Source organism: Otolemur garnettii, unplaced genomic scaffold, assembly GCF_000181295.1.
Source record: "Otolemur garnettii isolate 467f Iridium unplaced genomic scaffold, OtoGar3 scaffold00058, whole genome shotgun sequence".
Classification (NCBI taxonomy): Eukaryota; Metazoa; Chordata; class Mammalia; order Primates; family Galagidae; genus Otolemur; species Otolemur garnettii.
In genome coordinates, this window is record NW_003852453.1 from 9,326,058 (window position 1) to 9,351,774 (window position 25,717).

The 25,717-nt window shown below is 50.8% G+C and overlaps 1 protein-coding gene across 1 annotated transcript in view; it reads left to right on the top strand.

Moving 5' to 3' along the window:
• Positions 1 to 25,717, top strand: part of NLRC5 (NLR family CARD domain containing 5) — a 79,656-nt gene that overhangs the window by 50,317 nt on the left and 3,622 nt on the right. Inside the window, exons 24-46 of the mRNA XM_003792615.3 lie at positions 650 to 733; positions 3,688 to 3,777; positions 3,972 to 4,034; positions 4,341 to 4,424; positions 7,672 to 7,755; positions 8,560 to 8,649; positions 9,035 to 9,100; positions 9,651 to 9,734; positions 9,822 to 9,905; positions 11,793 to 11,879; positions 12,908 to 12,988; positions 13,719 to 13,802; positions 14,063 to 14,155; positions 16,214 to 16,297; positions 16,693 to 16,776; positions 19,749 to 19,832; positions 21,440 to 21,523; positions 21,917 to 22,000; positions 22,326 to 22,409; positions 22,564 to 22,641; positions 23,650 to 23,733; positions 23,821 to 23,892; positions 24,091 to 24,174. Of these exons, the coding sequence (XP_003792663.2) occupies positions 650 to 733; positions 3,688 to 3,777; positions 3,972 to 4,034; positions 4,341 to 4,424; positions 7,672 to 7,755; positions 8,560 to 8,649; positions 9,035 to 9,100; positions 9,651 to 9,734; positions 9,822 to 9,905; positions 11,793 to 11,879; positions 12,908 to 12,988; positions 13,719 to 13,802; positions 14,063 to 14,155; positions 16,214 to 16,297; positions 16,693 to 16,776; positions 19,749 to 19,832; positions 21,440 to 21,523; positions 21,917 to 22,000; positions 22,326 to 22,409; positions 22,564 to 22,641; positions 23,650 to 23,733; positions 23,821 to 23,892; positions 24,091 to 24,174 (1,896 nt within the window). The remainder of the gene's footprint in view (positions 1 to 649; positions 734 to 3,687; positions 3,778 to 3,971; positions 4,035 to 4,340; positions 4,425 to 7,671; positions 7,756 to 8,559; positions 8,650 to 9,034; positions 9,101 to 9,650; positions 9,735 to 9,821; positions 9,906 to 11,792; positions 11,880 to 12,907; positions 12,989 to 13,718; positions 13,803 to 14,062; positions 14,156 to 16,213; positions 16,298 to 16,692; positions 16,777 to 19,748; positions 19,833 to 21,439; positions 21,524 to 21,916; positions 22,001 to 22,325; positions 22,410 to 22,563; positions 22,642 to 23,649; positions 23,734 to 23,820; positions 23,893 to 24,090; positions 24,175 to 25,717) is intronic.

The window sequence follows — 25,717 nt, forward strand, 5'->3', positions numbered from 1 at the left end:
AAAAAAAAAAACAAAAAACCAACTCCTGGGCTCAAGCAAGACCCTTGTATAAGTCTCCCAAGTATGTGGGATTACAGTTATCCACCATGCCTGGATAACTTTATTTTTTTATAGAGACAGAGTCCTGTTATGTTGCCCAGGCTAGTCTCAAACTCCTGGCCTCAAGCAATTTTCCTGCCTTAGCCTCCCAAAGTGGTAGGATTACAGATGTGAGCCACCTTGCCAGCCTTTCTTTTCTTTTTTTTTTTTAGAGACAGAGTTTTACTTCGTTGCCCTCGGTAGAGTGCCATGGTATCACAGCTTATATCTCAACCTCAATCTCTTGGGCAACCTCAATCTCTTGGGCTTAAGTGATTCTCTTGCCTCAGCCTCCCAAGTAGCTGGGACTACAGGCACCTGCCACAACACCCAGCTATTTTTTTGTTGCAGTTGTCATTGTTGTTCAGCCGGCCCGGGCCAGGCTCAAACCACCAGCCTCAGTGTATGTGGCTGGCACCCTACTCACTGAGCTATGGGTTCCTTTTCTTCCAGCCCGCAGGACCAGTGTTGGGAGGGAATGTTTTGGGCAATATTGGTTAGGTCTCATCTGCAGAAGGCTCTGGCCAGCCTCCCTGCTTTTCCCACCTGACTGAGATGCTTTGTTTTACAGATTGTCCTGTGACATCCTGAGTGACGAGAGCCTGGAGACCCTACTACGCTGCCTCCCCCTACTCCCTCAGTTAAGCCTCCTGCAGTAAGACTGAGTTTCCTCATTCCTGCTTTCCTGGGCCTGTGTCCCTGACCTGTCGTATTACTAAAACCACCCCCGTTCTCCCCCTCTTTCTTTCCCTTGGGCCCTTTCATCATTTTAGGGGACTCAAACTTGCTTCCAGCTCCCCCCCTACTACTTTGTCAACCGGGTGTGGCGTTTGAGTTAATTGCCCCTTCATAGCCTCAGTTTCTTCATCTGACCAATGGGACTAATAATCCCCCACCCTTCCACCAGGGTTGGAACTCAACAAGGTCCTCGAAAAGCTCCTTAAAGATTGGAAAGCTTGTGACACATGGGCTATTGTACTTCTCCCCACTCACAGGAAAGTCACCCTCCCCTAGAAAGGAACTGTAGAGATGTCACTCACTGCTTTAAAGGTCACCATCTCATTCTGCAAAAGGGGAACTTAAACAGCTTCCCCGAAAGTATTTAAAACTCTATTTTCTAATTTCGGTTCAGACTGGTTAGAATTTAGAAAGGATTTACTTTAAATATTCTTCTAGCAGCGGGGGAAAGCAGCTGTAGCTGAGATGAAAAATACAACAGGAAATTAAATGATAATAATAACAGTGACATAAGGCTGAGGTTCTCTGGGATACTTAAGGTGGCTAATATCACCTCCCGGAGGAGGAGGGAGGAAGACGTGACACCTTTGCAGAGGTGGGCAAGTACTGTCCTGCTCATAGCACCCCCTATGGTCCCACCTTGCCTGGAAAGAATGGGTCAGAAAAGCCTCCTTCAGACATAAAAAGTGGCAGGTTAAAATGAACAGATGGGAAACCTCAGACCAGAGATGGATTTCTCTATGCCTGTCACGTAGCATCACCTCTAGCTCATCCCCTGGCTTTGGAATGGGGTGGCTAGCCTGCCCCTTGTCAGGGCTTACACTTCGTATTACTCAACCAATAGCGCTGTGGACCTGCTGCGAGCCAGGCAGTTTCGGGTGCTGGAGGACATAGCAGAGGAAAAAAATAACTATATTCTTGTCTCTTTGGAGCTCCTCTTGCAGAGGAGTAAAATCAAATAAGAGGAATTCAGCCAGTGACAAGGTGTTTTACCAAGGGATATGGTTAAAGAGTGACTGGAGCAGGGCATGGTGGCTCACGTCTATAATCCCGGCACTTGGGAGGCTGAGGCGGGTGGATTGCCTGAACTCTATGAGGTGCAAGAGCGAGACCCCATCTCTAAAAAATAGCTGGACGTTGTGGCGAGTGCCTGTAGTCCCAGCTACTTGGGAGGCTGAGGCAAGAGAATCGTTTGAGCCCAAGAGTTTGAGATTGCTGTGAGCTATGACTCCACAGTACTCTACTAAAGGTGACCAAGTGAGACTGTCTCAAAAAAAATGAGTATATAAAAATAAGTGTCTGGAGAGGTGATTTAGCTGACAGCAGACGTGGTCAGGGAACGTCTCTGAGGAGGAATGCTGAGCTGTAACCTGAAGGAGCAGAGGGAGCCAGGCCTGTGCAGTGTAGGGAACTGCATTCCAGGCAGAGGGAATAGCTTGTGTGAGGCCCTAAGGCATGATTGAGCTTGGTGGGCTCCAGGAGCAGCCTGGAGAAAGCCAGTGAGGCCAGTGCAGCCAGAGTGGCCATAGCACAGTGACTAGGAGGATAGGAGGTGGGGAGAGATGGGCCAGGGCTGGGTCATGCAGGGCCTGGTAGCCATGGCCAGGAGTTTGGAACTTTTTGCAAGGGAACTTGAGAGGCAGAGGAATAATATAGGTTTTCAAAAGCTCCATCTGGGTGCAGGGTAGAGAAGGGGCTGGGGACAATAGGTGGAGATGAGAGCAGGGAGGAGCTATGCGCAGCCAGGGCAGGGCTGATTATGGGGGAAGGGAGAAGTGGGTGGACTCAGGGTGGGCCCTGGGAATGGGGCTTACAAGACAAGCTGAGGTGGGGTTATTGGGGGCAGGAGCTGGAGGACCTGAGGCAGCCTTCAAGGGCAAGCTGGACCCATCTCACTTTCTCTGAAGCAGTGGTTCTCCCCCCCACCCTTTTTTTCTGAGATAAGAGTCTAACTGTTGCCCTGAGTACAGGGTCATGGTGTCATAACTCATAGCAATCTCAAACTCTTGGGCTCAAGAGATCCTCTTGCCTCAACCTCCCCAGTAGCAGAGACTAAAGGCACCCCCACAACATCCAGCTGGTTTTTCTATTTTTAGTAGAGATGAGGGTCTTGCTGTTGATCAGGCTGGTCTCGAAATCCTGAGCTCGAGGGATCCACCAGCCTTGGCCTCTCCGAGTGCTAGGATTACAGGCGTGAGCCACCACTCTCTGCCCTTCTCAATAGGAAGTGGCAAAATTAGCCCTCAGGGCACATTTGGCAATATCTGAAGATATTTATAGTTGCCTTCACTTCCGGTGGAGGATGGTCCTACTGGTATCTAAAGAGTAGAAATCCGGTGCTGCTAAGCATCCATGGGAGCCAGGACAGTCCCACAACAAAGAATTATCGGGGCCCGAATTTTGATAGGGCTGAGGACAGAAAACTCTGTCCAAAGGGCCTGAAGCCTCCCACCCTCTGTCACTAAGGACATGCCTTCTAAGCATGTACTTGCAGGTAAAAACAAGAGCAATGATAATAGCAAGCATGGTTGTCGCACCAGGCAGCACACCAGCCTGGTACAACTAAATCCTTCCACACACTGAGAGTAAACCATGTGTCATGCTGGGTCCTATTTTGCAGGTAAGGAAACTGAGGCTCAGAGCTATTAAGTGACTTGTCTGTGGTCACACAACCAGTTAGCAGAACTGGGACTCAAACTCAAGTTTTCTTGAGCCCAAACGCCAATTTATCCCTCCGGAGCTCCCCCGAACCCCCATACACTTGCTTCCTTATGGTCGTGCTGACCGGCCAGCCTCCCCCATCCTCCCTTTCCTTAGCCTGCAGCCTGCGGGTTTCTTATCCACTGATTTTCTTGGCTCTGCCCTTCCCAGGCTGAGCCAGACGGGACTGTCTGCCAGAAGCCCTTTCCTGCTGGCGGATATCCTCAGCCTATGCCCACGGGTTCAAAAGGTGGATCTCAGGTGCCTTGCCCTGGGGCAGCCAAGACTGGAGGGCTGGGGGTTGTGCATGGAGTCTGGTGGGTGTGAGGGGTAGGTTGACAGCAGTGGGACCCAAGTCAGAGTCTGCGCTTGGTGGGGAGGGGTTGGCAGCCCCCAGGGACATCCTGAGGCTTTAGCCAAGAGTGGCTGACCCAGGTGCTATCTGTCTGCTCCAGGTCCCTGTGTCACGCAACCCTGCACTTCAGATCTACCCAGGAGCAGGAAGGTGTGTGCTGTGGGTAAGTCCCCTAAAACCATGTCTGGGCAGCTAGTGGACACCTGCCTCTTGCATGGCCAGAGCAGCGTGCTGGCTCCCTGCCACAAAACATTCTGTGGGGCACGTGGGCCACTTACTTCTCCTTACATGACAAAGCTGAGGTGCAGCACTGCTGGAGGGCGGGGGCAGGAGCAGTGCCTGCTGGATATCCCAGAGGGACTGAGCTGGGGTGGAGTTCCATCTGGAGCTCAGAGGCTGCACCCCAGATGGGCCAGGGGAGAGGGGTCTGAGTGACTAAGACACCCCGTCCCCTACCTCCACCCTGTAGGTTCACAGGCTGCGGCCTCAGCCAGGAGCATGTGGTGTCACTGTGTGAGCGGCTGAGCAAGTGTGAAGACCTCAGCCAGCTGGAGTAAGTTGGGGAGGAGGAAGAGGGGGCATGGGGCGAATACCTGTGTGGCTCTGGAGGGGGGCGTGAGTGGCCATGTGTATACTTTTGTTCCCGTGTGCCTGCCTACACCCCTCAGGACCAGCTGTCCTGGGATAACTGAGACTTTCGGTCACATCCCTAAGGCTTCTGTGGACCCATTTCCCCTCTCTAACTCCCACTCCTGCTGTGGCGGTGCTGGTTCCATGGTGTCCCTCTTACTTGGATAGCCCTTCAACCTCAAGTGCATGCAAGCTCTGCTGGCAGACGGGGACAATGAGGGCTCCGTGGCTGGCCTGGCAGGTGGTTAAAGTACCAAATGATGATTCAGCTTGAGGAGGGACCCAGAGCCGGCCAGGGTGGGGTCTTACAGGCTCTTGCATTGTTGAGATGTCGTTTTCATGTGTCCTGTCTTGGAAACAGTGCAGCCTCCATGTGGGTGGGAAAATGATCATAGCTAACCCCTATTGAGCACTTTCTCCTCTATTCTATGTACTTTGCATGCTCCTTTCAATAACCCTAGGTACTATTACTGTTCACACTTTACAGATGAGGAAACTGAGGTATAGAAAGTTTAAGAGCTTGCCCAATGGTGGCGCCTGTAGCTCAAGCAGCTAAGGCTCCGGGCACATACACCAGAGCTGGGGGTTCAAATCTGGCCAGGGCCTGCCAAACAATGGCAACTACAACCAAAAAATAGCCAGCGTTGTGGTGGGCACCTGTAGTCCCAGCGACTCGGGAGACTGAGGCAAGAGAATTGCTTAAGCCCAGCAATTGAAGGTTCTGTGAGCTGTAATGCCACGGCACTCTACCCAAGGCGATAGCTTGAGGCTCTGTCTCAAAAAAAAAAAAAGAGCTTGCCCAAAATCACACAACTAGTAGAATGCAGAGTCCGCACTCACAATCATTATGAGCCCAGCCTTGGATTGGTGGGAAATATGAAGGGCTTATCTACCAAAAATATCAAATAATTTACGTTTGTTGTGACGGGGCCAAGAAGAAAAATGTAACTGATGAAACTCAAGTACTTTAGTCTTATTATTTTTTTAAATACAGAGTTCCACTCTGTCATCCAGGCTAGAGTGCAATAGTGCAATTATAGCTCACTGTAACCTCAAACTCCTGGCCTCAAGCAATCTTCCCATCTCAGCCTCCTGAGTAGCTGGGTCTACAGGCATGTGCTACCACACCAGGCTAATTTTTAAAATTTTTTGTAGAGACACATTCTCACTATGTTGCCCAGGCTGGTCTCAAACTCCTGGCCTCAAGCAGTCTTCCCATCTCAGCCTCCCAAAATGTTGGTATTGGCTTGGCGCCTGTGGCTTAAGTGGCTAAGGTGCCAGCCATGTACACCCAAGGTGGTGGGTTCGAATCCAGATGGGGCCCGCCAAACAACAATGACGGCTACAACCAAAAAATAGCCGGGCGTTGTGGTGGGTGCCTGTAGTCCCAGCTACTTGGGAGGCTGAGGCAAGAGACTCACTTGAGCCCAGGAGTTGGAGGTTGTTGTGAGCTGTGATGCCACAGCACTCTACCCAGAGGGACAGCTTGAGGCTCTGTCTCAAAAACAAACAAACAAACAAACCCCCAAAATGTTGGTATTATCGGTATGAGCCACTGTGCCCAGCCTGAAAATCATATATATTTTTAAATTATTTTTTAATATTTTTGCAGTTTTTGGCTGGGGCTAGGTTAGAACCCACCACCCCTGGCATATAGGGATGGCGCCCTACTCCTTTGAGCCACAGGCACCACCCAAATCATATATTTTAAAGAAAGATGAAGGCTAAGCATGGTGGCTCATGCCTGTAATTGTAGCACTCAGGGAGGCCAAGATGGGTCGATTGCTTGAGCTGAGGAGTTCAAGACCAGATTAAGCAAGAACAAGACCCCATCTCTACTAAAATAGAAAAAAAAATTAGCTGGGCATTTTGGTGGGCACCTGTAGTCCCAGCTACTTGAGAGGCTGAGGCTGGAGGATCCTTGACCCTAAGAGTTTGAGATTGCTGTGAGCTATGATGTCATACCACTCTACCCAGGGCAACAGAGTGAGAGTCTGTCTCGAGGGAAAAAAAAAGAAGAAGAAAGAAAGAGAAAGAATAAGTAATATGTCTTCAAGTTTTTCTGTTTTTTCATTGTAGAAAGAGATTTTTCTTTTTTTTTTTCTTCTTTTGAGACAGAGCCTCAAGCTGTCCCCCTGGGTAGAGTGCCGTGGCACTACAGCTCACAGCAACCTCCAACTCCCAGGCTCAAGCGAATCTCCTGCCTCAGCCTCCCAAGACGCTGGGACCACAGGCGCCCGCCACAACGCCCAGCCACTTTTCTGGTTGCAGCCGTCATTGTTGTCTGGCGGGTCCGGGCTGGGGATTCGAACCCGCCACCCTAGGTGTACGTGGCTGGCGCCCTAGCCAGCTGAGCCATAGGCGCCGAGCCAGAAAGAGATTTTTCTTAAAAATTATTTTATTAAATGGCTTCAGGAGACAAGCCAATTTTTTTTCTTTTATTTATTTATTTATTTATTTATTTTATTGAATGGTAACTATGTACATTAATGCACTTCTGGGGTACAGTGTGGGGTTTTCGACAAGCCAATTATTAAATGAAGTTTCTCAGCAAAAGACAAAATAAGCATCAAATTTGTCAAAGACATAGGAGGAAAATCAGATATTCCTGGGCACAGAATTGGGTATATTGTTTCTGAGACTGTAGCTAAAATCCCAAACTGCTACATAAAGAGAAATGAGAAAGTACAGTATTTGGGGGTGGTTTCTGCTCTTGCCTTCCCAAATTAAACAAAGCAATCTGGGGGGTCAATGCATCCTCCAGATATTTTTCTTTTTCCTGAATTTACTCTTGTTCAAAAATTGTGGCTCCCAATGGCTGCAGGCCAAGGGCATGGTAAAAACTAATCGGTTTTTCTCTAACCCTTGAAAGCCTGCTAGAGGCACACTGGCCCTGGGAGTGGTCACCAGATATGAAAGGGGAAGCTGAGGACTGGTTTACTGTGATGCTGGTGAGGGAAATGGTGGCAGGGACTCTGGGAGTTGGTGGTGATTCTAGTGATGGAAATTATGGTGATGGTGGTACCGGGCACAGTGGTATTGCATCATAGTGACAAGGTGGTGGTGGTGGCGGCGGCAATGCGGGAATGTTGAGTAACAGTGATAGTAGACGGTAGCTGTCAGGAGCAGACAGACTGAGGAGGCCCATAACCACTTCTTATCTCTTGCAGCCTTTCAGCAAACTTGCTGGGTGATGACGGGCTCAGATGCCTTCTGGAATGTCTGCCGCAGGTGCCCATCTCCGGGTCACTTGAGTGAGTGGGGCTAAGCATGGTGGCTCACGCCTGTAATTGTAGGAAGAGGAGGAAGACTCCCCTGGGCCAAGAGCATGAAAGCATGAATGGGCTTCTTCTGAGGGCAACCCTAGGAACCCCTAGAGGACAAGGGCTAGGGGAAGAAGGGGTGATTTTTACCCTGACCTCTACCTTGAGTTCTTTCCTCTATCCTGCATGCTGCCCTGGGCAGGGGCCCCACCAGACACCCAAGAAAGGGTATGATTTATGAATCTGCCCTTCAACCTACCCCTTTAGCCAAGCTGACCCCAGGACAGGGAAATGAAATTCTATCCCTAAACAACTGCTAAGGGATTACAGCCACCCTAGCTCCTGGTCCATCCCGTTCCTGACACTCCTCTGACCCAATCAATGGGATGTGAATTTGGAGGTGTCCCTGCATTGGGGGAAGAGTCCTTAGGAAGTCATCTGCATGCCTGCCAGATTTCCCTAGTGACTGGGAGACTGAAAGCCAGAACCAGGATACAACCTGTTGCTAGTCAACTGTGCTTAATGCTCTGCAAGTCCCTGACTCACATGGGGCTGGACCACATGGACAGTGGGCACAGTGAGGGCAGCTGGGAGGACTCGGGTTGGGGCCAGTTCTGCCTGTGTGGGGATAGTGTCTTCTCCAGGTCTCTCTGGGCCTCAGCATCTCCATCTGGAGATGGGCCACCAAGACACTGAGGCCTCTCTTCCCCAGAAATGACAGCTGGAGGAGGGATGAGTGGGCGGGTAGGGCTCCGTGGAGCCCCTGCTCTCACCTCCATCCTGTTTCCCTTCTAGTCTGAGTCACAACAGCCTCTCTCAGGAAGGTGCCCTGTACCTGGTGGAGACTCTGCCCTCCTGCTCACGCGTCCGGGAGGCCTCAGTGATGTAAGATGCTAGCGCCCACTACCTGATGGTGGGGGAAGCAAGACCCCCCTCCACACTTGTGACCTTATGCCTGTGTGACTTGGGGTAACCTCTGCCTCTCTCTGAGTCTCAGAGTTCCCCGAACATGGGCTCATCTTAACCATCCCCTGCTGCCCAGGTACCATGCGGACCAGAGGTTGTGGGGTGGAGAAGGCCAGGTGTCACCATCCTCACAGGATGAGTTGGGGGTCTCTGCTAGTCAGCTACCGGCTTGCCTTCTATGGCTTCTTCCCTCCCTTGTCCCTGTGGGCACTGCCGCCTTCCCTCCCTGTGTCCCCAGGCACCCAGGGTGCCCAGGATCCTGGCACTCCTGGAGTCATGCGTCCCCACCCTCCTCTCTCTGCAGTCTGGGCTCTGAGCAAAGCTTCCGGATTCAGTTCTCCAAACAGGAAGAGGCTGGGAAGACACTTAGGTAATGCCTGGTGGGGTGAGGGGGCTAGGGGAAAGAAAGTAGAAGAGAAGGCTGGCCTTGTGGTGGCCTCCATGCCTGCTCCTTCACTGGGCCCTCTCCACCTTCAGAGAGCCTGCTTCAAGCTCACTTCCTCCACCAGATGTGCCCCAGTGCCCAACGTCTCCAGTCTTGGGCGGCCTTGGCATTGTACCTATGCTTCTTAGCCACATACTAACTCTATCTTGAGGCTTCTGAGTTTCGTGATTAAGATTCTGGAGCCACCTGAGAATAAATCCCAGTTCTGCCACTTACTGGCAGTGTGACCCCAGACAGGTTACTTAACCTCTCTGTGTTTCAGTTCTTCATCTATAAAATAGGGATACTATACAATCTACCTCTTAGAGTTATTGTGAGGATTAAATGAATTAAAGGGCCTGGCTTATTACAATGTTGTATTAGCTATGATGATGATGATGACGATGACCATTGCGGGTAGCCTTGAGGCTGGGAGGAAGCAGGGTGCTGGCCCCCATAGGACTCACCCAGGCTCTCCCTGGCCTTCTGCCCTCAGGCTTAGTGAGTGCAGCTTTGGGCCAGAGCACATGTCCAGACTGGCCACTGGCCTGAGCCAGTCCCTCCAGCTGATGGAACTCACGTGAGTGACCGGGCCCAGGCCATGGGGACAGCTAAGGGGTGAGGGCACCCCGCCAGGGCCACACTAGTGACTGACCTCTATCCCCAGACTGACTCGGTGCAGCTTGAGCCAGGAGCAGCTGATGGTTCTTCTGAGTCTGGTGAGGCGACCAGCAGGGCTACTGAGCCTCAGGTATCTCCCCCTGCCCCAGCAACCCCGACCCTAGGAGGGACCACGGCATGACTGGGGGGCAGGGAGTAGGGTGCCCCTGGGATTATGTCTGTGGCCATCTCCTACACCAAAAACCCCACACCCTTGTCCCAGAGCACTCCTGAAGCATTCAGAGAAGCTGTTCCTTCCCAGGGTGGGGACTGTGCTTTGTGACTTAAGGGGAAGGGGGGTGAGAATTGCAAAGGCTACCCAACTTATGACAAAAATAACATAAAACAAGTATCATGTTTGTCTGTTCACCGTATTAATTTTAAAAGATTCAGAATAAAAAGATACCAAACTTCAAACACTTGGACTCAAATGATCCTCTTGCCTCAGCCTGCCAAGTAGCTGGGACTACAAGCACCTGCTACAACAACCAGCTATTTTTAGAGACTCACTCTGGCTCAGGCTGGTCTCAAACTCCTGAGCTCAAGCAATCCACTTGCCTCAACCTCTGAGAGGGGTAGGATTACAGGCGTGAGCCACTGCACCCAGCCCCAAAATATCATTTCAAAATAAAACTTTCCGGCTTGCCACCTGTAGCTCAGCGGCTAGGGTGCCAGCCACATACACTGGAGCTGGTGGGTTTGAATCCAGCCTGGGCCTGCCAAACAACAATGACAACTACAACCCAAAACTAGCTGGACATTGTAGCAGGTGCCTGTAGTCCCAGTTACTTAGGAGGCTGAGGCAAGAGAATCGCTTAAGCCCAGGAGTTTTAGGTTGCTGTGAGCTATGATGCTCACACGGCACTCTACCCAGGGCGACAGCTTGAGACTCTGTCTCTAAATAAATAAATAAATAAAACTTTCCTTAGTCTAAATATAATATGTACTCATTATAGAAATTTGTGGAAAATCCAGAAGTGCATAAAGAAGAAAATAGTGCTTTAAAAAAATTCAGGCTCAGTGCCTGTAGCTCAAGTAGCTAAGGCACCAGCCACATACACGAGAGCTGGTGGGTTCAAATCCAACCCAGGCCGCCAAAACAACGACAACTACAACCAAAAAATAGCCGGGCGTTGTGGCAGGCGCCTGTAGTCCCAGCTACTTGGGAGGCTGAGGCAAGAGAATCGCTTAAGCCCGGGAGTCGGGGATTGCTGTGAGCTGTGATACCGCAACACTCTACCCAGGGTGACAGCTTAGGGCTCTGTCTCAAAAAAAAAGAAATTCAATATAACTTTAAAGCAGGAAGATTTTCAATAACTCCCTTTTTTCCTGCTTCTGGCATGTACATTGTAGAAAGTCTGGAAAACAGAAAACTAAAGAAGAAATAAAATCGTTCATGAGAGTTATGTCATCTAAATAATCACCTTAAATATTTCATATATTTCCTCTATATATTTGTCTATGTATTTATATATGTTATATTTCTTATATATTTCCTACATATATTTATCGCCCTTGGTAGAGTGCCATGTTGCCACACAGCTCACAGCAAACTCCAACTCCAGGGCTTATGAGATTCTCTTGTCTCAGCCTCCTGAGTAGCTGGGACTACAGGTGCCCACCACAACGCCTGGCTATTTTTTTGTTACAATTTGGCCAGGGCTGGGTTTGAACCTGCCACCCTCGGTATGTGGGGCCGGCGCCCTACCTACTGAACCACAGGCGCCGCTCAGGATCTTTTCTTAAATTTAAAAATATTACTTTAAAAAATGACATTTTCTGTTTGGATTATTGCAATAATAATTGTTAAAATAAGGGGAATGTTAACTTTCTTTCTTATGCTTACTTGTGTAACTTTAAAGTTTTAAAATAAGCACAAACCCAAAAGGCCTCTAGGTACCCCTCCCTCCCCCCACAAGTGCACTGGCTGGCAGCTGCTCTCCCTGTGGAGGCCTACCTGTGTCCCTTTATGTGACAGGGTGGAAGAGCCATGGGTGGGCAGAGCTGGGGTGCTCGCCCTGCTAGAAGTCTGCGCCCAGGCCTCAGGCAACGTCACTGAAATTAGGTGAGTCCAGAAAGGAGGTCCCCTTGGAATTCTTCATTGTCCCCTTGGAATTCTTCATCTTTTGATAACATTAGGACTTTCCTTCCTCTTGTCCTGTGGGGTAATAGCTGTGTCTCCAGTGAGGTCTCTGTGTCCCCAGGATGGCAGGAGTCCCTGGAGCGTCTGTGCAGTGCTATGCATGTTTATTAGGATTTGTGCAGTAGTCAAGGTGCAGTGTCAGAGGAAGGCTCGCCCAGAGTCAACATGAAGGGCTGATAGATCCAGGCAGACGTGTGTGGGAATCCACGCTGGTCGCCGAGAAGTGGCCCCTGGATGCAGGAACACACATCAAGGCTCTGTGACCGCAGATAACAGAGGGATGTGCAGTGGCTAAGAACACGGGCTTGGGCAGCCCACTCACCTCCAGTCAGATCCCAGCTCAGCCACTCTGGCCTCAGCCCCCTGCTCTAAACAAGGGGTGTAATCGCAGCCCCTCATGGGGGAGGAGAATTACGTGGGCCGGAGCAGGTAAAGATGTCCAGTATGCAGTCACCAGCTGCACACCCTGTCCCTGCTGCTGCTGCTTTCCTCCAGGAGTGACCAAGGAGATGCTTAGGGGACTTAAGCATCCCCCTCAGCCCTCTCCCCATAGCCACCCCCATAGACATAATATGAGAGTAAAGGCAGAGCTCCAAGTTCACATGCAGCCCCCAGGCACGTCCCCCACCCCTCCTTCCACCACACTGTGGCCCTCCAGCCCCTCCCTCAAAACTCCTGGCAGGCCCCTTGGATCTCACTCATGGGTCTCTGTTGTGATCTGAAAAGCCTCAATGACCTACTAACTTAAAATTATTGAAAAGGCAGCACTTGGCATGTATGTGACTCAGGGAAGCAACTGCTCTACCATCCTAACTGGTTCCTGGAGAGCAGGAGGGGACATAGGCAAAGGGCCTCATTGAGCTCAGAGTCGGAGGCCAGGCAGCCCCAGTGGGAGCTCAGCCTGCCAAGGACAGCCACCTGGGGCCTCACACTGCACCCCCCCTTCTCAGCATCTCTGGGACCCAACAGCAACTCTGTGTCCGGCTGGAATTTCCACACCAGAAAGAGAATACAGATGCTGTGGCCCTCAGGTGAGACCTAGCACCTAGGGCCCCAAGGCAGTGGCTGGTGTTGGGATGGGCATGGCTGCTGCTAACCAGTGTTTCTCATGCCCCTGCCCAGGGTCCTTTGATGTTCAAAGTCTTTACATGACCTATGAGTTCTATTCCAGCCTGCTCTGTCTGCTTTCCAGCCTCACCCCAAACCCTGGCCTCAGCTCCTGCCATCCCCACCAGCTCTTAGTTCCTTGACCACCACCTTGCTATGACCTCAGGACCTTTGCACAGCCTGTTCCCTCTGCCCAGAATGTTCTCTTCTTGCCTACCCTCTTCCTCCTCTTTCACTTGGCTAACTCCTCCTCATCCTTCAGGTTTCGAGGAGGCCCCTCAGCCCCATGACTTAGTCAGATACTCATATCTCACAGATGTCTGGACTCACAGTGCCTTTAATCCATAAGCACAGTTTGGAAATTAAAATGCCACCTCTTTTAAGTGAATGCAGCCCTTTACATTCTTGGGAGTAGAATATGATCTCAGCCCCATCTCACTCCTTGGCTGGGTGCCCTTGTGCAGTGAACAGCCTGCACAGCTGTACAGCGGCCCCATCAGGACCCCTCCTGGGACATGTCATAGTTGAATAATAAATTGCGGGACTTTGTTTGATCGCCATTTATTTTCTGCTATGCCGTAAGCTCCTTGTAGGCAGGGACTGAATTGCCCATACTGGACCAGGTGGTCAGAAGTTGCACGCTTCTCCCTCCAGGTTGGCTTACTGTGACCTTGAGACCCACCACAGCCTTCTTGTCAGGCAGCTGATGGAGACATGTGCCCGGCTACAGCAGCTCAGGTCAGCACCCAGAAACACTGTCTGAGGCCCTGAGTTCTCTGGTTGACCCCAGTGCCTACCCAGGCCCCATGTGACCCTGGCGTTCTCATTTCCCTATGCAGGAGACAGTTGCATTCGGCCAGTGTGGGGAGATCCCCAGGGTGGCAAAGGGGAGCTCTTGGTGGGGTTCTTTCCTTTCCCTTGGCCATCCCATGTGTATGTGACGCCCCCGGAGGTGTGTCCCATCTGAAATTTTCTGGAATATACTTGGTCCTTTTCAGCTTGTCTCAGGTTAACCTCTGTGATGACGATGATGCCAGCTTCCTGCTGCTACAAACCCTCCTGCCTACCCTCTCTGAGCTGAAGAAGTTCCGGTACGCAGATAAGACGCTCAGGCTCTCTGCAGCCCACCCTGCCCTGACACCTCCTGTTATTCCCAGCCCAAGGCAGGGGACTCTGTGTCCCACCCTGCGCACAGGAACCTCAGGTGGTTCTGAGATGACGGTAGGGGTACACAGTCACAGACATGACCTTGACATTGACCCACATGGCAAGAAAGTCACTCCCTTTTCAATGTTCTTTCTTTTTCTTTGCTTTCTTTTGAAATCATCGCAAACTAATAAAAAATGCAAGAAGATTGGGAAGAACTTCCATATACCATTTACCCAAATTCAACTTTTGTCGATATTTTTCACATTTACTCATTTCTTTCCTCCCTCCCTCTTGCCTGCTCCACTCTCTTCTCCTCTTTTCTTTTTCTGAACCATTTAAAAGTAAGTTGCTTCTTCATGCCCCTTTACCCCTTAATATTTTAGTGAATTTCCCAAAAAAGGACATTCTTTTCCATAACCCAGTAAAATTATGAAATTCAGGACATCTAACAGTCACATCATACTAGAATCGAAGCCATACCTTATAGTACAATTTTAACCAGTTGTTTCAGGGTTGTTCTGTTTTGTTTGGCCAGGGCTGGGTTTGAACCCACCACCTCCAGTATATGGGGCCGGTGCCCTACTCCTTTGAGCCACAGGCACCGCCCAATTTTACCAGTTGTTGCAATAGTGCTGTTTATTGCATTTTCCTTTCTTTGTTTTATTTTATTTTTTATTTTTAGTAGAGATGGGGTCTTACTCTTGCTCAGGCTGGTCTTGAACTCCTGAGCTGAAGGGATCCACCCACCTTGGCTTCTCAAAGTGCTGGGAGCCACCACATGAACCACTACGCCCAGCCAGTTACTGCATTTTTTTTCTGTCTTGGATCCAGCCCAGGATCGCATTCCATACTTTAGTCTCCTTCCACCTGGAAGCTGCCCTCAGCCTTTCTTGGTTTTTCATGGCATTGTCTCTGTCAATTACAGGCCAATTATTTTATAAAATTTCCTTCAACTTGGGTTTGTCTGATATTTCCTCATGCTTAGATTTAGAGTCGGCATTTGGGGCAGAAGTATCACACAAGTGCTGCTGTGTTCTCAGCACCTGACATCAGGGCACATGATGTTTCTGTGTCTTCTTGCTGTGTGAGATGTTAACTGTGATCACCTAGAAAGGTGGCGTCTGCCGGGTTTCTTCCCTGGCAAAGTTACTGTTTTTCCCTTTGTAATGAATGTGCAAGCTGTAGGGAGAAACTTGAAGACTATGTAAATATCCTGTTCTTCCTCAAACTTTACCCACAAATTTTAGCATCCATCCATAATTGTCACCTGAACCAATATTCAGTATGATGGTTGTAAAAGGGAGATTTCCCAGCTTTCGGTTTTCTTTTTATCCAACTGATTAAATCTAAAAGAAACTCTATGGGACTGAAAGATCTTTTTTTTTTTTTTTTTTTTTGTAGAGACAGAGTCTCACTTTTTCGCCCTCAGTAGAGTGCAGCGGAGTCGCTCCAGCAACCTCCAACTTCTGGGCTTAGGCGATTCTTCTGCCTCAGCCTCCCAAGTAGCTGGGACTACAGGCGCCTGCCACAACGCTTGGCTATTTTTTTTTGTTGCAGTTTGGCCGGGGCTGGGTTTGAACCCGCCACCCTCGGTATATGGGGCCGGCGCCTTACTCACTGAGCCACAGGCGCCTCCCGGGACTGAAAGATCTTTATTTGACATCTTTGACACCTCTCCAGTACTTGCTTTAAATATGCAGAGCTTGTGGTGAACAGTAACGAACTAGACTTTGCAATGACTTTAAATACAGCGTAAGTTGTAACATCACTACCCGAGTGATTGTGGTTTAGGAAATACTCAACTAGCCCATGCTCCTGCCTCCAAGCTCCATCTTGGCTTAATGAGTCCATGGTGGAAGAGATTTATGATTGGAAGGGCGTCCCTGCCCACTGTCCCCAGGAATCACATCCTATCCCACGTCCTCACCCTCACCACCAGCATTCAGAGCTCTCAAGACCCAGCGCTCCTGCCTGACCTGTCGCCCTGTTCCTCCTACCAGGCTGACCTCCAGCTATGTGAGCACTAAGGGTCTCGCCCACCTGGCCTCTGGTCTGGGCCCCTGCCACCACCTGGAGGAGCTGGAGTGAGTCACAGGGTAGAAGGGTCTGGGGAGGGCTTGCTCAGCTAAAGGCAAGGGGTGGGGAAGGCAGCAGGGCCTTTGGGGAGGTGGGCAGTGGCTTCAGCTTTCTCCCTCACGAAGGCCAGAAATTCTGGGTATTGCCCAGGGAAGACTGAACACTGTGTTTTCAGTCTCAACTGTCATGCCCCCTGCCCACAGGGAACTCCAGAGCTTAACCCCTGGGGCGGGGCAGGGCAGGAATGCCTCCATGGAGTCTGTATGGCAAGGATGGTCTAGGATCCACAGACCCAGACTCAGCATCCCCAGGGAACTGAGGGGGAGGGGAGCTGTCAAGACAGCTGAGCTCCAGGGGCCCACCATGCTCCACGAACCCTCACTTCATGCTTGGTCTCCTCCAGCTTGTCTAACAATCAGTTCTCCGAGGAAGGCACCAAGGCGCTGATAGGGGCCCTTGAGGGGAAGTGCAGGCTGAAGAGGCTTGAGTAAGTGGTGTTGGTGGTTAATGGAGAAGGGGGATGAATGGTGGTGGTTAGTGGGGAAGGGGGTGTGTAAGTGGCATTGGTTAATAAGGAAGGATGAGTAAGTGAGTGGTGGTGGTGGTTAATGGAGAAAGGAATTTAGTGAGTGGTGGTGGTTAATGGGGAAGGGGGTGAGTGAGTGGCATTGATTAATAGGTAGGAGAGGTAAGTAAATGGTAGTGGTTAATGGAGAAGGGAAGTGAGTGAGTGGTGGTTAATGGGAAAGAGGGGTGAGTGAGTGGTGGTGGTGAATAGGGAAGGGAGTGAATGGTGGTGAATAGTAGGTGATGAGAAGAGGGGTAATAAGTGGTTAACGGGGAAGAGGTGAGTGAGTGGTGGTGGTTAATGGAGAAGGGGGGTGAGTGGTGGTAGTTGATGGGAAAGGGAGGGAGTGGTGGCAGTGGTTAAGGTGGTCGGGGAGTGGGCAGCATGCCTAGGAATCTTTGCATCTCTTATGAACACAAACTGGACTCTGGATGGACCTAGGTGAGCTTTATGGCCTCCCAAGAACTTTGACTTCCTCAGTGGGGTCTGAGTACCATCAAGGTACTCAGAATATACAACTCAGACCAACCCAAGACAGAAATGTATTGGCCTGTGTCATGGACAATCTGAGACGATCTGACTTCAGGCATGGCTGGATCCAGGCTTGTTATTTGTTAGGCTGACTTCAGGCATGGCTGGATCCAGGCTTGTTATTTGTTAGGTTTCTCTCACTTGCTTTGCTCTTTCGCTCTCCGTCTTGGCTTCTTTCTCAGGCCCTCTGTGCACCTGCAGGCCTCCTTTGTACCAGCTTCGTGGACAGGGGGCACCCTTCTCCCTGTAGTTACCACAGAAGGCTCTGGATTGAGTTCCACTAAACTAACATGGGCCATGTGCCCATCCCTATACCAATCACTGTGGCTCTGAGAATAAAGTATTCTCATTGATCAGATCTGGGTCACATGCCCACCCCATCATCTGAACTTAGGGGTGATATTTCAGGGGAAGGAGAAATAAACTCTGGGCAAAAGGAATCCACAGATGTCCACTGCCATTAGTCTACAATTGTTTCCTTAGTAACCAGCAACTCTTACTCTCTCCCGTAATTTGAAGTCACCAAATAATTAGAAATGCCGGAAACAGCCTCAGTCTAAAAGACAGGCTCCCATCCTGCAGAGATTCTTTTTTAAATAGTATCTAGATAAAAAATTTAACAGGATATTTTCTGCTTCTAATCTCTAAGTTTTTCCGATGACCAAAAATATACACTGACTATAAAAAGTTCTGTCATTATAGAAATATGTAACAAAGAACACAAAATCCCCTGGAGATGACACCCCCTGAGAAAACTTCTTTGAACGAAAAGTTTGTGGATTTTTTTCCAGAGCCTTTGACTTTTTGCCTCTTAGCAATGAAATTCTTCCACTTTATCCTCTTTGCTGGTCCTGGGGAGAGGGTCAGGTGGGGTGAGGGAGAGGTTTGACCTTTGACCACAGGGCCCTCCTGTCCTCCCACCAATCTGGGTTTTTGTCCCCGCCTATCCTCCATTTGCTTGCCCCTCTGCTTAGCCTTCTGGAAGCTTTTATTTGGGGTCTTGGAGACCAGTGAGGTTAATCACTGGCTCATTTATTCATTCAAATATGTATGGACCTGGGTGCCTGGTCCAGGGTGAGGAGCTGGTGATACTTCGGAGGACAGGACAGATGTGTCCAGGCCCCAGCAGCGCTCACGGCCTGGTGGGGTGCCTCACCTTTCTTCTGATTTCCCAGGCACCTCTTGCTGCCTCAGTTCCCCTACCTATAAAGCGGGGGTGTGATATCTTCCCTATCTGAAGGAAGAGGTGGCTCCTCAGTGCCCAGAGGCCTCTTGCGGCTTTAGATCTGTCATCTCCAGTGTCTCCTCCTACTGGAAGGTCCCCTCCAGTCCAGCCAGCTTCTTCTAGCTGTCTACCTATGATGGATTAGGTCGGGGCATGGACCCTGCTTAGGACCCTCACTGCCTGAGTTCACCTCTTGATAGAAAAACCAGTTGTCAGCTCAGCGCCTGTGGCTAAGGCGCCAGCCACATACACCTGAGCTGGTGGGTTCAAGTCCAGCCCAGGCCACCAAACAACAATGACAGCTGCAACCAAAAAATAGCTGGGTGCCTGTAGTCCCAGCTACTTGGGAGGCAGAGGCAGGAGAATCGCTTAAGCCCAGGAGTTGGAGGTAGCTGTGAGCTGTGATACCACAGCACTCTACCCAGGGAGACAACTTGAGGCTCTATCTCAAAAAAAAAAAAAAAAAAAAACACCACACAAAACAGTTTTCCAGCTCAGTGCCTGTAGCACAGTGGTTATGGCATCAGCCACATACACCCAGGCTGGTAGGTTGGCGGGTTCAAACCTGGGCCAGGCCAGCTCAACAGTGACAACCACAACAAAAAATAGCGAGGCGTTGTGGCAGGTGGCTGAGGCAAGAGAATCGCTGAAGCCCAAGAGTTGGAGGTTGCTGTGAGCTGTGACAGCATAGCACTCTACCAAGGGTGACATAGTGAAACTCTATCTCAAAAAAAAAGTTGTCCTAGTCTGCCTGTGGCTGTCCCAATTACAGCACCAAAAGTCCAGCATCCCTATAATCCTTCAGTTCTAGGCTGCCCAGGACAGGATGATAACAGACCCACCCTTCTAGATGGCCCTAACCCCTATGTTTGGCTCAATATATGATCACCATTATTATTGACAATTAATCTGACTCCAAGGTGAAAAATAGAACTTCTATCAGCATGACCTCAATAATTCATGCAAAGAAACAGGATTTGAACCTCCCAGTGCACTTTGTTTTGTATAATTTTTACACTGTGTGGATGTAAGTAGCTGTCTTTAGGTCCCTGGGCATGCTAAGCACAGAGGCCTCAGTCTGCACCTGGGTCCCCACCCCAGTGATGCCACCTTCATCTGGCCTCCTTTCCTCCAGCCTCAGTCACCTTCCACTGGGCGGCTCCAACCTGGCCATGCTTACTCAAGGACTAAGCCGCATGACCCTCCTACAGAGCCTCCGGTGAGTGACCAAGTGACCCCAGGGTAATGAGTGGGAAGACATGCCTTACTCTGTGGGAACCACCACCCAGGAAGCGCCATGGGACATTTCCCTGGGGAACTCCATGGCTCCCTCCTGGGCCTATCCCTATGCCTTCCCAGGTCGGTACCCACAGCTTCTGTGTTCTAATGCCATCAGCTTCCTATTGGTTGGTTACATGAGTGACCTGAAGGGCTTAGGCCCAAGTCCTAGAACAACACTTCAGGTGCATACAGCTCATCTTGGGTTTTATTAAAATGCTAATTTTGATTCCAATGGCCAGAATTCTGCCTAGATTTTTTGTTTTGTTTTGAGACAAGATCATTATGTTTCCCAGGCTGGAGAGCAATGGCTATTCACAGGTGTGACCATAGCTCACTGTAGCCTCAAACTTCTGGCCTCAAGGAATCCTCTTGCCTCAGCCTCCTGAGTAGCTGGGACTGTAGACCTGGGCTACCTGCCATGATTCTGCATTTATTTTCTTTCCACTCTGTTGCCCTGGCTAGAGTGCAATGGTGTCACAGCTCACAGCACCCCAAACTCCTGGGCTTAAAGGATCCTCTTGTCTCAGCCTCTGGAGTAGCTGGGACTACAGGTGCCCACCACAACACCTGGCGATATTTAGAGATGGGGTCTCACTCTAGCTCAGGCTGGTCTTGAACTCCTAAGCTCAGGTAATCCCAGAGCTCCGGCCTCCCAGAGCTCTAGGATTACAGGTGTGAACCCCTATGCTCTGCCAAACTCCACGTGATACCTGCTCTAGGGGCCCCAGCCCACATTTTGAGTAGTGAGGCTCTAGACTTGGGTCTACTGGCTTTATATAATCCCTCTGTGATTTTACTCTCTGCCCACTAGTATAAACAATTATCATACTTGCTTTCAATGTGATTTCAAAATATGAGCAAACCTAAGCAGTGACACAAAGCATGCTTTATTTTTATCCAAGTCACCACCACCACCCCCTGTCCCAGTGGAGTGGAGCGGAAATGAGGTTAGAGAGTTTGGGAGAGCGTATCATGTAGCACCGTTGCACCCAAAATTAATTTACAGCAAGGCAGTTCACTAAAATTTAATTTGCAAAACAAATGCAAAAACAACGCTAGACAAATACTTAACAAGGAGTTAAGACCATTTGCCTCTGCTGTTTTCTTATTCCCCACTCTAGAAGGCTGGGCAAGGTTAGGGCACAGGAAAGACAATAGCCTGGGTTTAAGGAAAAGCCTAACATTTGCATAAATGAGAACATGATAGGCCCCAGAGAACTGATTTGCCTGAATTGTTGAACCCGCATGAACTTGGCCTTCAGCTGGGCTGGCTAGAGATGAGGGAGGCTAACGCAAAATTTGCAAAGGCAAAAACTGTAGCAACTGCTCCCAGGCCAGTGTTTCTGGGCTGTACTTCCACCCAGCCTGCGAGTCACTGTCGGTCACAGCCGGGCCTCAGTTTTCCCGCCCTGCTCACCGCTGCCCCAGCCCCAGAAGTTTTGTGACTGGCTATATAAAGGCTTTGCAAACCGTAGAGTTCTTAGCACAGCACCTGCAAAGACCTTTAAGCTCCTAAAACCTCTTGGTCTGTTCCCTGTTGTTCAGACTGAGCAGGAACAGCATTGGTGATCTTGGTTGCTGTCACATTTCTGAGGTGGTCAGAACTGCCACCAGCCTAGAGGAGCTGGGGTAAGTTTCCTGTCCTTCCCCCAGACCTAAGACAACTTTGGCAGGGAAGGCTGGTAAAAGCAAGAGGCTACTTGAGCACACTCGTCATTTCTCATCTGTGTCACCCCTTCATCTGCTTCTATACTATGTAACGAACCCCAGGCCTAGAACCTTGGGAGATCCAAAGATAGGATATAAAAGTGTTAGTTGAAGCAAGAGGGATTTAGGTCAGACAACAGGGGGGACATCCTAAAGAGCAGCCAGGAATTGGGAGCCCTCATCCAGCACAGGGTGACAAGGCTCTCACGGTATAAGCCCAGTCCCTTCTCGGGTCTTCGGCCTCCCCTTCTGTTCTGGGAGGGGTGTGGACAAAATGAGATGGTAGAAGGCTGAGGAAGATGTTCTCTCCCCAAGACTGAGCTACAACCAGATTGGAGACGCTGGTGCCCAGCACTTAGCTGCCATCCTGCCCGGGCTGCCCAAGCTCAGGAAGATAGAGTGAGTTGCCAGCCCTACTGCGAGGGGCCCACAGGCATCACACCTGGGAGACACTGGCTCCTGGCTCAGGCCAGCATTGTAAAATCTCCCCTGCCCTGATCTCAGTGTCCAGGTAGTGGTGCTGGGTGACCCGGCTCTGACTGTGGAACCAAAAGCCACCTCAGTCCCTGTTCTTCTCTGGGCCTTTCTGTATCAACCAGCTGGGAAGGATCAGGGTGGGGGGTTGTCTCTGAAGCCCCCATATCAGGGTGGCAGCCCCCATATACTCACTGGGCTGGGGCAGAGGGGGCTTCAGGGAATCTGATGGCTGTCTCCCTCCCACAAGCCTCTCAGTGAATGGCATCGGCATGGCTGGGGGAGTGCAGTTGGCGGAGTCCCTTGCGCTTTGCAGGCACCTAGAAGAGCTGATGTAAGTGTCTGCCTGTGTGGCCTCTGCCCTCTGAGTCCCTGCAGGCCCAGCTGGCCTTCCTCCTCCCCAGGGGGTACAGGGCAGAGTTGGGGGGCAGGGAGTGGGTGAGCTGGCGGCTGGCACATGCTCAGTGCTCATTCTTCTCTTCCTTCAGGCTTGGCTGCAACGCCCTGGGAGATCCCACAGTCCTGGGGCTGGCTCGGGAGCTGACCCAGCAACTGAAGATCCTGCAGTGAGTGGCTCCCTACCCACAGGGTATCAAGGCTGGTGGAGAGGGGCCCCCCCAGGAGCAGCAGGGGTCAAGGTTGAGCTGCCCTGCCTGAGGGCAAACTGTGGCCGATTCCCCGGGCTGACTGCCCCTCTCCTGCCTGCTCCGTCCCAACCTCTAACTCCCAGAGCAGGGACATCAGGGGGCCGGGCTAGTCCTGGCTGTGCCACTAGCCCACTGTGTGCCCTTGGCCACCCCCTGCCCCTTCTGAGCCTCAGTTTCCTCATCTGCAAAAAGAAATATAATCATCCCAGCTCAGCCTGCCCTGTGAGCCAGTCTCTAAGGGCAAATGAGAAGTGTCAGAGGGCTTCATGAGAGAAAGGCACCAAGCAATGTGGCCTCAGTGCTTTACAGTTTAACCCATGGCCTTGTGTGAGCTTCGTGGTAACCCTGTGGGGGGGCAGGATTTCTTTTCTTTTTCTTTTTCTTTTTTTTTTTTTAAGAGACAGAGTTTTATTTTATCGCCCTCAGTAGAGTGCTGTGGCATCACAGCTCATAGCAACCTCCAACTCTTGGGCTCAGGCAATTCTCTTGCCTCAGCCTCCTGAGTAGCAGGGACTATAGGCACCCACCACAACGCCTGGCTATTTTTTTGTTGCAGTTTGGCTAGGGCTGGGTTTGAACCTGCTACCCTCAGTATATGGGACCAGCACCCTACCCACTGAGCCACAGGTGCCACCTGGGGGGCCAGATTTCTATATGCTCCCTTTTCTGGGCAAGGGAAGAAAGCCAGGACAGGTGTAGAGGGCTTACCTTACAAACATATGAAGGAGCCAGGTGCTGAATTTGGGATCTCAGACCCCAAAGTCAGACCCATGATACTTACCCTACGGGGATAGGGAAGGTGCTAGGGTGGCAGTCACCCAGAGATGCCCAAGGTCTGCTGTTGCAATCTGAGACAAGGCTGAGGATGAGGGGCTCTGGAAAGGACCCCAGGTCCTCAGCTCCTCTGACCCCTTCCACTTTCACCAGCCTGCCATCTAGCCATCTGGGTCCAAAGGGGGTGCTGGGCCTCAGCCAGGCCCTGGATGGACACCCACATATGGAAGAGATCAAGTAAGTAGGGGCTGCCCAGCCAGGGGAGAAGGACAGACCAGGGAGCCTCTGAGGATCCCTCTCACAGGTGTCTCCCCTGCCCTGCAGCTTGGCAGAGAACAGCCTGGCCGAAGGTGTCCTACATTTCTGTAAAGGGCTCCCACTGCTCAGACAAATAGAGTAAGTCACCTCCCCTGGATGACTGGGGACCTTCCAGGGGGTAGGGGGAAGCGTCAAGAAAGGGGCGCTGTCCTAAAACCCCCACCTGCCCCAGAACCTGGCTGCTCTGCTCCCTCCTGTTCTGATTGCAGGAGAAGGGGACCTGCTAGAGGTGCCTCCAACTCAGATACCCCCAACCACTCCCTTCTCCATTTCCAGCCTGGTTTCGTGCAAGATTGACAACCAGAATGCCAAGCTCCTAGCTGCCGGCTTCGCGCTCTGCCCAGCCCTGGAAGTGATCTTGTGAGTGACTGGAAGAGCCCTGAGCTGGGAGAAGCAGGTGTCAGTGGTGGGGGAGTTGGCCCCCGCCCGCTGTGTGGCCCCAGCTGCTCCTTTCCTATCTGGCCAATTCTCCCAACTATAAATCATTATTGCTCAAATTTCCTCTCAAAGAAGTTTTAACACTTGAGCTTCCATTTAGCTTCTCCTGCCTGTTTCCCCATGGAGTGGTGGGAGGGGAGGTAGGACAGATGTCTCTAAAGATTCTTTGCCCCTGAGCATCCCTTTGGGAGGCAGCTGGGTAGACACCTTGCCTGGTCTATAAAGTCTCCGTCTGTGACCCACTGTTACGGTGAAGAGTGGCTGAAGCAGGCGGGTACCCCTACCCTGGACCTGCCTGCTGGCTGTACCTGGCTCCCTCTAAGCAATCTGTGTCCCTCAGACCTTGGGGCCTTCAGCACCACCTTATGGGTAAATTAAGTTGCCAGGACTAGTCTGGGATCTAACTACAGTACAGAAAAAAGTGCTGTTTCCTCAAATATAGGACACAAATGATAAGATGATTTTAGTTGGCGTCTTCAAGGTTTTAACCTTCTTGTGATACCAAAGAGAAAGTCTCAGATCAGTGCTGACTCATCATCAACACATCACACTGGTGGTTCTCCCCTTTTTTAACCAACAGGGGCAGGCCCCAGACCTAACACCTTAGCAAGGAAATAGGTTTCAGATAGAAGTTAATACCGTGGTTTGCACTGAATTTACCCTTGTAAATACCTTCTATCTGGGGTCCTTAGCACAGGTTTCCCGTTAATAGTGATAAATGTTTCCCTTTAAGATTAATTTCTTGGCCAAGCATGATGGCTTATACCTGTAATCTCTCTGGGAGGCCAAGATGGGTGGATTTCTTGAGCTCAAGAGTTCAAGACCAGCCCAAGCTTGGCCCAGTGCTGTGGTTCATGCCTGTAGTCCTAGAACTCTGGGAGGCCAAGGTGGGTGAATTTTTGAAGCTCACAAATTGGAGACCAGCCTGAGCAAAAGCAAGACTCCATCCCTACTAAAAATAGAAAAACTGAGGCAAGAGGATCACTTGAGCCCAAGAGTTGGAGGTTACTGTGAGCTGTGAATGGCATTCTACCCAGGAGAACAGCTTAAGACTCTATCTAAAAAACAGACCAGCCAGAGCAAAAGCGAGACCCCATCTCTCACAATAGCCAGGAACTATGGCAGGCACCTGCAGTCCCAGCTACCCGGGAGGCTGCGGCATCCCTTGAGTACAAGAGTTTAAAGTTGCTGTGAGCTGGCTCAGCACCTGTGGCTCAAGCGGCTAAGGCGCCAGCCACATACACTTAAGGTGGCGGGTTCGAATCCCCAGCCCGGCCCGCCAAACAACAATGATGGCTGCAACCAAAAAATGGTCAGGCGTTGTGGCTGGTGCCTGTAGTCCTAGCTACTTGGGAGGCTGAGGCAGGAGACTCGTTTGAGCCCAGGAGTTGGAGGTTGCTGTGAGCGTGATGCCATGGCACTCTACCCAGGGGGATAGCTTGAGGCTCCGTCTCAAAAAAAAAAA